This window comes from Macaca nemestrina, chromosome 11, assembly GCF_043159975.1.
Source record: "Macaca nemestrina isolate mMacNem1 chromosome 11, mMacNem.hap1, whole genome shotgun sequence".
In the NCBI taxonomy this organism is placed as follows: Eukaryota; Metazoa; Chordata; class Mammalia; order Primates; family Cercopithecidae; genus Macaca; species Macaca nemestrina.
In genome coordinates, this window is record NC_092135.1 from 68,056,996 (window position 1) to 68,068,408 (window position 11,413).

The 11,413-nt window shown below is 39.4% G+C and overlaps 1 protein-coding gene across 1 annotated transcript; it reads left to right on the forward strand.

The window, feature by feature from the left end:
* Positions 1–4,876: 4,876 nt before the first annotated feature.
* Positions 4,877–5,579, forward strand: LOC105483265 (large ribosomal subunit protein eL15-like). The gene has a single exon (XM_011744037.3). It carries the CDS (start codon positions 4,914–4,916, stop codon positions 5,526–5,528), a length of 615 nt encoding a protein of 204 aa, XP_011742339.2. The 5' UTR covers positions 4,877–4,913; the 3' UTR covers positions 5,529–5,579.
* The last annotated feature ends 5,834 nt before the right edge of the window (positions 5,580–11,413 follow it).

Here is an 11,413-nt window from a genome sequence, read left to right on the forward strand (position 1 = left end):
AACTAGAGAGCTTCTGCACAGCAAAAGAAACTATCCTCAGAGTGAACAGGCAACCTACAGAATGGGAGAAAAGTTTTGCAATCTATCCATCTGACAAAAGGCTAATATCCAGAATCTACAAAGAATTAAACAAATTTACAAGAAAAAAACAAACGACCCCATCAAAAAGTGGGCAAAGGATATGAACAGGCACTCCTCAAAAGAAGACGTTTATGTGGCCAAAAAACATATGAAAAAAAGCTCATCATCACTCGTCATTAGAGAAATGCAAATTAAACCCACAATGAGATACCATCTCACGTCACTTAGAATGGCAATCATTAAAAATTCAGGAAACAATAGATGCTGGAGAGGATGTAGAGAAATAGAAACGCTTTTACACTGTTGGTGGGAGTGTAAATTAGTTCAACCATTGTGGAAGACAGTGTGACAATTCCTCAAGGATCTAGAACTAGAAATACCATTTGACCCAGCAATCCCATTACTGGGTATATATCCAAAGGATTATAAATCATTCCACAGACACATGCACACACATGTTTATTGCAGCACTATTCACAATAGCAAAGAGTGGGAACGAACCCAAAGGTCCATCAATGATAGACTGGATAAAGAAAATGTGGCACTTATACACCATGGAATACTATGCAGCCACAAAAAAGGATGAGTTCATGTCCTTTACATGGACATGGATGAAGCTGGAAACCATCATTCTCAGTAAACTAACACAAGAACAGAAAACCAGACACTGCATGTTCTTACTCATAAGTGGGAGTTGAACAATGAGAACACATGGACACAGGGAGGGGAACATCACACACTGGGGCCTGTCGTGGAGGTAGGGGGCAAGGGGAAGGATGGCATTAGGAGAAATACCTAATGTAGGTGACAGGTTGATGGGTGCAGCAAACCACCATGGCACACGTATACGTATATAACAAAACTGCATGTTCTGCACATGTACCCCAGAACTTAAAGTATAATAAAAAATGGCAAAAACAAAACAGAACAGACAAAAACAAAAAAAACCCCTACACAAATCCAAAGGAGAAAAAAATCTTAAGAATTCAAAAGGACTGGCATCCAATAAATTACCAGGTACACAAAGCAGAGGGAAAATATGACTAATAACTATGAGAAAACCAATTGAAATTGACCCAGAACTCATACAGATGTTAGAATTGGTAGGCAAAGACATAAAAAGTTTTTTTAATGACTGTGTTACATATGTTTACAATAGTAAATAGAGACATGAAAGATATTTTAAAAAATCAAATTGAATCTCTAGAGATGAAAACTCTCATTTCTTTTCTATATAAGTCTGTTAGAGGGAATTAATGGTAAATTAGACATTGCAGAAGAAAAGCTGCACAGAGACTATACTGCTGCACTTACCTAGAAACAGAGTCGCCACACCCTTCCCAACCAACACACTAGGATTCAACCATAGGTGCAAGTCTCTATGAAAGTCACTCTAGATAGATTGGAAGAGGCAATTCCACCAGATGCACAGACTTCAATGCAGGGACATAAGAAACATGAAAAAACAAGGAATTATGACACCACAAAGGAACATAATAAATCTTTAGTAACAGACCCCAATACAAAAAAATTGAAAAATTGCTGGAAAAGATTTACAAAATGATGATCTTAAGGAAACTCAAATGAGATACAAGAAAATACAGATAGACAATTGGAAAGACAATGAAATCATGAAAACAATATATGATACGAACAAGAAATTCAACAAAGAAATAGATAACATTAAAAAGCCCAAACATAAATTTTATAGCTGAAAAATTCAATAAATAAAATAAAAAATACAATCAAGAGGTTCAGCAGCAGACTTGATCAAGCAGAAGAAAGTGTCCCTGAACTTGAAGATAGATTGTTTGGAATTGCCCAGCTAGAGAAAAAACAAAAGAAAGAAAGAAAGAAAGAAAGAAGAATAAAAATAGAGAACAATGCCTGTAAGACTTATGGGACAGCAAATTTAAAAGAATTTAAATTATATCCAGTATATTTTCTGACCACAATGGAATAAAATTAGAAATCAATAACAAGAGGAACTTTTGAAACTGTACAAATATATGCAAATTAAACAACATGTTCCTGAATGACCAAGGGGTAAATGAAGAAATTAAGAAGGAAATTTAAAAATTTATTAAAACAAATAAAAATAGAAATACATCATAACAAACTATGGGATACAGCAAAAACAGTATGAAGAGGGAAGTTTATAGTAATAAATGCCTACATCAAAAAAGTAGAATAATTTCAAATAAACAACCTAATGATGTATCTCAAGGAACTAGAAAAGCAGGAACAAACTAAACCCCAAATAAGTAGAAGAAAAGAAAGAATAAAGATCAGAGCACAAATTTTTTAAAATTGAAATGCTTTTACACGGTGGGAGGTAAATTAGTTCAACCATTGTGGAAGACGGTGTGGTGATTCCTCAAAGATCTAGAACTAGAAATACCATTTGACCCAGCCATCCCATTACTGGGTATATTCCCAAAGGATTATAAATCATGCTGCTATAAAGACACATGCACACGTATGTTTATTGCGGCACTATTCAGAATAGCAAAGACTTGGAACCAACCAAAATGTCCATCAATGATAGACTGGACTAAGAAGATGTGGTACATATACACCATGAAATGCTATGCAGCCATAAGAAAGGATGAGTTCATGTCCTTTGCAGGGACATGGATGAAGCTGGAAACCATCATTCTCAGCAAACTATCACAAGGACAGTAAACCAAACACCACATGTTCTCACTCATAGGTGGGAACTGAACAATGAGAACACTTGGACACAGGGCGGGAAACATCACACACCAGGGCCTGTCGGGGGCAGGGGGAGGGATAACATTAGGAGAAATACCTAAAGTAAATAAGTTGATGGGTGTGGCAAACCACCATGGCACATGAATACCTATGTAACAAACCTGTACATTGTGCACGTGTACCCTAGAACTTAAAGTACAATTTTAAAAAAAGAGACAAAAAATACAAAAGATTAATAAAATGAAAAGTTGTTCTTTAAAAACATAAAAATAAACCATTAGCTAGACTAACCAAAAAAAGAGAAAAGATCCAAATAAATAAAAACAGAAACATATTTACAACTGATACCACAGAAATACAAAGGATTATTAGAAACTATTACAAACAACTATATGCCAGAAAATTGGAAAGCCTAATGGAAATAGATGAATTCCAGGAAACATAAAACCTACTAAGATTGAACCAAGATGAAACAGAAGGCCTAAACAGACCAATTACGTGAAACAAGGTTGAATTAGTAATAAAAGGTTTCCAATCAAAGAAAAGCCCAGGACCTCATGGTTTCACTGCGCTGAATTCTATTAAACTTTTAAAGCAGAAGTAATACCAATTCTTCTCAAACTCTTCCAGAAAATTGAAGAGGAGGAAATTCTTTCAAACTCATTCTATGAGATTAGCACTACACTGATACAAAAACAGACAGGTACACAACAAAAAAAAGAAAATCACAGACCAATATCCCTAATGAACATAGATGCAAAAATCCTCAACAAAACACTAGCAAATTGAAGTAAGCAGTACATTAACATGGTCATTCATCACGACCAAGTGGGATTTATCCCAGGGAGGTGAAGATGGTTCAACATTTGTGAATCAATAAATATGATACATCACATCAACAGAATGGAGGACAAAGCCATATGATAATTTCAATAGACACAGAAAATGCATTAAGTAACATTCAAGATCCTTTGATAATAAAAATCCCCAATAAACAGGTATAGAAGGAGCGTATCTCAATACAATGAAGGCCATATATGACAGACCCACAGGTAACATTATAGTGAAAAGCTTTCAGCTTTTTCTCTAAGAACCGAAACAAGACAAAAATGCCCACTCTTGCCACTCTTATTCAACATAGAACTGGAAGTCCTAGTCAGAGCAATTAGGCAAGAAAAAGAAATAATAGGCATCTAAATGAAAAAGGAGAAAGTAAAAATATCCCTATTTGCAGATGACATTATTTTATATCTAGAAAACCCTAAAAGCTTCACAAAATACTCTTAGAACTGATAAATTCAGTAAAGTTTCAGGATAAAAAAATCAATGTACAAAAATCAGCAGCATTTCTATATACCAACAATGAACCCAAGGAAAAATAAATCCAGAAAGTAATCTCACTTACAATATCTACAAAACAACAACAACAACAACAAAAAACCTAGCAATCCATTCAACCAGGGAGGTAAAAGCTCACTACAAAGAAAACTACCAAACACTGATGAAAGAATTGAAAAGGTAACACAAAAATAGAAAAGCATCCCACATTCATGGACTGGAAAAAGTAAAATTGTGAAAAATTATTATACTACCAAAAGCAATCTACACGTTCAGTGCAATCCCTATCAAAATAACAATGACATTCTTCACATAAATAGAAAAACAATCTTAAAATTCATATGGAATTACAAAAGATCTCAAATAGCCAAAGCAATCCTAGCAAAATGAACAAGGCTGAAGGCATCACACTTCCTGACATCAAAATATACTACAAAGTCATAGAAAACAAAAGAACATGGTACTGGCATAAAAACAGGCACATAGACCAATGGAACAGAGTAGGGAATCCAGAAATAAATCCACATATTTATAGCCAACTGATTTTTGACAAAGGTGCCAACAGCATTTAGTGGGGAAATGAAAATCTCTTCAATAAATGGCGCTGGGAAAACTGAGTATCTATATGCTGAAAAACAAGAGGAGACTCTTATCTCTCACCATATACAAAAATCAAATGAAAGTGGATTAAATACTTAAATGTAAGACCTTAAACTATGAAACTACTAGAAGAAAACATTAGGCCTTTCCGTCTGGCGGCAGCCATCAGGTAAGCCAAGATGGGCGCATACAAGTACATCCAGGAGCTGTGGAGAAAGAAGCAGTCTGATGTCATGCGCTTTCTTCTGAGGGTCCGCTGCTGGCAGTACCGCCAGCTCTCTGCTCTCCACAGGGCTCCCCGCCCCACCCGGCCTGATAAAGCGTGCCGACTGGGCTACAAGGCCAAGCAAGGTTACGTTATATATAGGATTCGTGTTCGCTGTGGTGGCCGAAAACGCCCTGTTCCTAAGGGTGCAACTTACGGCAAGCCTGTCCATCATGGTGTTAACCAGCTAAAGTTTGCTCGAAGCCTTCAGTCCGTTGCAGAGGAGCGAGCTGGACGCCACTGTGGGGCTCTGAGAGTCCTGAATTCTTACTGGGTTGGAGAAGATTCCACATACAAATTTTTTGAGGTTATCCTCATTGATCCATTCCATAAAGCTATCAGAAGAAATCCTGACACCCAATGGATCACCAAACCAGTCCACAAGCACAGGGAGATGCGTGGGCTGACATCTGCAGGTCGAAAGAGCCCTGGCCTTGGAAAGGGCCGTAAGTTCCACCACACTATTGGTGGTTCTCACCGGGCAGCTTGGAGAAGGCGCAATACTCTCCAGCTCCACCGTTACCGCTAATATAAGTAAAGTTTGTAAAATTCATACCTAATAAACAATTTAGGACAGTCATGTCTGCTTACAGGTGTTATTTGTCTGTTAAAACTAGTCTGCAGCTTGTTTCTTGAATGCTTTGTCAAATTAAGAAAGTTAAAGTGCAATAATGTTTGAAGACAATAAGTGGTGGTGTATCTTGTTTCTAATAAGATAAACTTTTTTGTCTTTATCTTATTAGGGAGTTGTATGTCAGTGTATAAAACATACTGTGGTATAATAGGTTTAAAATAAATTCTTTAAGAGAAAAAAAAGAGAACATTAGGGAAATGATCTAGGACATTGATCTGGACAAAGATTTTTTTGGGTAAGACCTCAAAAGTATAGGCAACAAAGGCAAAAAAGACAAATGGCATTATATCAAGCTAAATACCATCTGTGCAGCAAAACAAACAATCTACAGAGTGAAGAGACAACTTGTACACAATGAGATATCATCTCACTCCAGTTAAAATAGCTATTATCAAAAAGACAAAAAATAATAGATGCTGGTGAGGATGTTGTGAAAGGGAAATTTGTCTTTTAGATAAATATTGGCATTTCCCTGATTACTGATGTTGAGCATTTTTTCATATGCCTGTTGGCCATTGATATGTCTTTTTTTGAGAAATGTATATTCAGATTTGTCCATTTTGAAATTGAATTGTTTTTATGATATTGAGTTGAGTCCTTTATATATTGTAGTTACTAACCCCTTGTTGGATGGATAGTTTGCAAATGTTTTCTCCCATTCTATAGGTTGTCCCTTCACTCTGCAGATTGTTCACAGGATCCTGCTGGTGGGAATGTAAATTAGTATTGCCACTTGGAAAATACTGAAGTTCCTCAAAAAACTGAAAATACATCTACCACATGATCCAGCAATCCCACTGCTGGCTAGATAGAAAGCAATCTCACTACTGGGTTAAATAAAGAAAATCAGTAGACTGAAGAGATATCTGCATACCCATGTTTATTGCAGCAGTATTCACAATAGCCAGGATAAGGAATCAACCTACGTATGTATGAATGGATAAATGAAGAACGTGTAGTACATATATACAATGGAATATTATTCAGCTATAAAAAAGAATGATTTTGATCATTACACATTGTGTACATGTATCAAAATATATGTACCTATATGTACAATTATGTATCAACAAAAAAGTCATTTCTTAAAGATGAAGCCAGTGAGTTCTTAGAGAGAACATAAAAATCCTCAATGTTTACGCACTTAATAACAATGCTTTAAAAGATGTAAAGTGAAAACCAATATAACTACAAGGAGAAACAGACAAACTCCAATTATAGCTGGAGATTTCAAAACCCCTAACTTAATAGGATACGTAGAAAAAATAGGAAAATAAAAATATAGAAGACTTGATCAATAGTATCAACTAACTTGATGTAACTGACATTAAGAGAGTGCTCCACCTAACAACAGCAGAATACATATTCTTTTCACAGTCCATTTACCAAGATAAACCATATTCTGCCGCATAAAACAATTCTCAGTAAATTTTAAAAGATTCAAGTCACATAATGACTGTTCTCTGACTATAATGGATTTAAATAAGAAATCAACAAAAGAAAGACTTCTGGAAAACCTCTAAATTTTTGGAAACTAAAGAACATATCTCTACATGGGTCAAAGAAGAAATGAAAAGGAAAATTAGAAAGTATTTTAAACGGAATGAAAAGAAAGCCACAGCCTATCGAGAAGCAGCTGAGGAAGGGTTACAGTAGGTATAAAGGGTCGCAAAGAAAGTTTTGAGAGTGATGGCTATATTCACTATCTTGATAATGATGTATGAATGTAAGCATTTCATGGGTTTATAGAAATGTCAAAACATCAAATCGTGCCCTCCAAATGCATGCAGTTTATTCTATGTCACTTATACCTCAACAAAGTAGTCAATGAAAAGTCATAAAAAGCTGACAGGGGGCCGGGCACGGTAGCTCACGCCTGTAATCCCAGCGCTTCTGGAGGCCGAGGCGGGTGGATTTCCTGAGCTCAGGAGTTGAGACCAGCCTGGGCAACATGGTGAAACCCCATCTCTACTAAAATAGTAGTCCCAGCTACTTGGGAGGCTGAGGCAGGAGGATTGCTTGAACCCAGGAGGCAGAGGTTGCAGTGAGCCAAGACCGTGCCACTGCACTCCAGCCTGGGCAACAGGGCGAGACTCTGTTTCCAAAAAAAAAAAAAAAAAAAAAAAAAGGCTGACAGATGCTGCAAAAGTAAAACCATCCAGAAAAATAACATATCTTATTAACCTTCTGACACATCTTTAAAGAACTTCTTCCCTAAAATATTTACTGAATACTCTTTATGATAAAAAGTTTTGTAACATTATTTTCTACCAAGAGAATAGAAATAATTCAGCTTTTATTACTGTTGATCAAAGTTGGGTTTTATTTATATCTCAGGAAAATTTTAAACTATTTAACTCCATTGGTGGCAAGTATGCTTTCTACTTTGGTTATCATCAGATGTCATCAGGATAAAGTGAGTCAAATATACTAAATTATGATTTGCTGTGAAGCAAAAGCATGTTTTCATCTACAGCAGCACTAGCTGTTTTTAATGCTGCTATAGTATTGTGCCTTACCGACACAGGAATGTTAGTATATTGTGCTTTGGGCGATTCCAATTGTATATGCTGCATTTTAAAGTATAATTTTTGAGGGCCTATAAGTGCCAGGTGCTATTCTAAGTGCTTCAGGTACAGCAGTGAATGAGATTGGCAAAAACTCCTTGTCCTTATTGAGCATAGATTTTACTGACAGGAGAAAGAAGATTAATAAACATGTATAGTATCTTATATTGAATGCTATGGTGAGAAAAAAAGTAGGAAATGAGGATAGAAGTTGTATACAACATGGTCTGGGGCAGGCTCACTGAGTGGATGACTTTTGAGAAAAGATCTGAAGAATCCAAGGCAGTGGGTCACAGGAGTAACTAGCGGGACAGTGTTTCAGGTAGAGACACAGTGTGTGCAAAGGCCGAGGCTGGTCTGTGTGTGGAGTGTTGAGGAACAGAGTAGTTTCAGGGGTGGGGAAACATGAGAGCAGAAGGAGGGGAAATCAGAGAGTAAAGTGACAGATTCAGGAGGAGGATAGTTTTGACTCAGGATGAGCTGGGACTCTTTGGAAGATTTTGAGCAGAGGGGTGATGTGATTTGTGTTTTAATAGAATCACTGCAGGGGGTTGAAGACTGACCCCTAAAAGATATGTCCAAATCTAGGTATGTCCATGTCTAAGACTAGATATATCCTAGTACCTGTGAATGTGACCTTATTTGGAAATACGGTCTTTGCAGATGTAATTAAGTTAAAGATCTCAAGATGAAATCATACTAGATTCAGGGTAAGCCCTAAACCCAATGACTGGTGGGAGAACACAGTGAACACAGCTGCAGAGAAGAAGGTAATGGGCAAACAGAGGCCGACGCCTGAACGATTCACCTAAGAACTAAGAGATTCCAAGGCTCGCCAGGGCCCACCAGCAGCTAGGAGAGAGGTGTGGAACATCTAAACATTCCCCCTATGGCCTCTAGAGGAAACCAACCCTACCAAAACCTTAATCACAGACTTCTGGCCTCTAGAACTGTAAAGGAATACATTTCCACTGTTTTAATCCATCAAGTTTGTGGTAATTTGTTCCAGCAGTCCTCATTAATGAACACAATCTTCTTGGCTTCTGGATAAAGAACTGACTCTCAGGGAAGCCAAGGACACCCCTGAGGAGGCTGCTATGGTGATCCAGGTGAGGCTTGCTGTTTAGATCACAATGGTGGCAGCAGAGTGGGGAGGAGGAGTAAAATCCAGAAAATGTTACAGATAGAACTGAGAGGATTTATTGGCAGGTTGGAGGTGGGGCATGAAAGAAAAAGTTTTTAGAAATGTGTGTGGAGCCTCAGAAGCCAAAGACATGGGCAGTGCTGGTTCTTAAGTTTATGTTTCTCACCCAATGTTTCTGCAAACCAGTCTTCATTTTTCCCAGCCCCAGCTCCATGTTCAGCAGAGCTAGAGGGAGATAAAGTCTGGGGAGAGAGACGAGACGTGTTCCGCTGTGTTGACTTCCTGTCCCTGTCAGCTACGCTACCACAGGAGCTAGTTCCAAATTCCAGCTTTTCCTCACACTGCCAGAGCAGCCTCAATGGACCCCTCCGAGGTACCAGCACCCACTGGCCCTCGCGCCCTCCTCAGTGGTCTGGTCTCACTGTGGGTCCCTTGTTGAGACTGCAGGCTTTTGATGAGCCCAGCTCTTCTGTTCCCCCAGCCCTCTAGACAGAGAGGCTGCTTCCTACAGTAACAACCTCTGTGCTGCCTCGGGGGCCCCCTTTTGCCTTTTAGACCTCTAATACCTGATTAACAATTATTTATATTAAACTCTGAGAATAATGCTGTGGTTTCTAGTTCTCAAACAGACTCTAACGCAGAAAGCATCAATGATCCCAAGAAAATCCTGAGCCACAGGAAGCACAGAGCTGCCATAGACAAGGCTGGGAAGAGCAGGTTTGGGGCCTGGTTTTGGACGAGTTACATTTAGACGCCTGCTGGACGTCATGAGGTGTCTGAGGGAGATCCCGAGTGGGCTGTCGGGTGTGTGCGTTTTGACTGCATGGGAGAGGCTTGGGCTGGAGATGGCCATGCGGAGACCACCAACATAGGCATTCAGCGCCACAGGCCTGCAAGGCAGCCTGGAGACATTCTGGGTCTTATATTTCTTTTCAGTTCCAGTGTCTTAGCACAGATCTTGGCACAGAGAGAGACTTCACAAATATTTGTGGAGGAAAGCATGCATGGATAAAAGGGTCAGTGAATGGTATTGGTTGAGTTATCGTGCTTACAACAGTGAACTATTGCGAAAAGAAAAAGAAAGTTTCCTAGGAATGGAACCCAGGGGACAGGGAGGAACATGGACGGACGCCTCAGAACCAACTTGCATGGCAAGCCGGGCGCACTCACCAGTGTGGCCAGTCTCCAAAGCGGGCATTTTCGCCAGCAGCAAGTGTCCCCCTGGGATTTTTTGGAACCCACGGCCTGGTCTTCCTCAGTCCAAAACTAACATTTGGAAACAGGCTCAGTTCCCAGCACATGAACGTGAACCTCCCCTTTCTGAGCCTCCTTAGGGATAAAATGTGGCCTTTCCCGTTGAGTGTTTCTTTTATTCACCCCAGGCCTCACACTTACCTTCTGCTTCAAGTTCTGGGGCATTATTAATTATTAATCTCTCCCAGTCCTTTTCCTTGGGAGCAGGATTTCCCCTGGTTTAGTCTCATCTTTGGTCAGGTGGAACAATGGCAGGTAAGGCCCTTCCTCCTCTGCCAGGAGCACAGTGAGTGAAAACCAATGCCTGGACCCTGGTACCTCAGGCGGCCCCAGCAGGCTGGCGGCAGGGCCTCAGGTGTCAGGTGCCTGTCATGATTCTGCTTTTTTGCTTGTCGTTGCAGCAGCATTGGATGTGAGCAGCGAAGGTACTGAAGAAGACAAAACAAGGTAAGAGGAAGAATTTCCAAAGCCACTCATTCCTCCTTGGAGAACTAGACCTGTAAGCTGCTCTTTCTGTCCTGCATTAGTTGATATCATCCTGAAGAAGCTTCCTTTTTAAGAAACATTACAGCTGCGAGTCATGTGATTGTGATTATGTCAGCTGCGGCACCAGAAGAGTTAAAATTAGTAAGGTTTCAGTAAATTTGACTTAAACTATGATTGAAAACTGCTGTGTACCCTCCGCCCGCACGTTCCAGTAAACTGCCTGCTGTGCCCCCGTAATGGGCCTCACCTGCTTTCCCCGTGGGGCGTCATGCAGCTTAAGGAGGGTGGCTGGTTCCCTTCCCCTTAGCTGTGTGACACCTTCCTCGCCC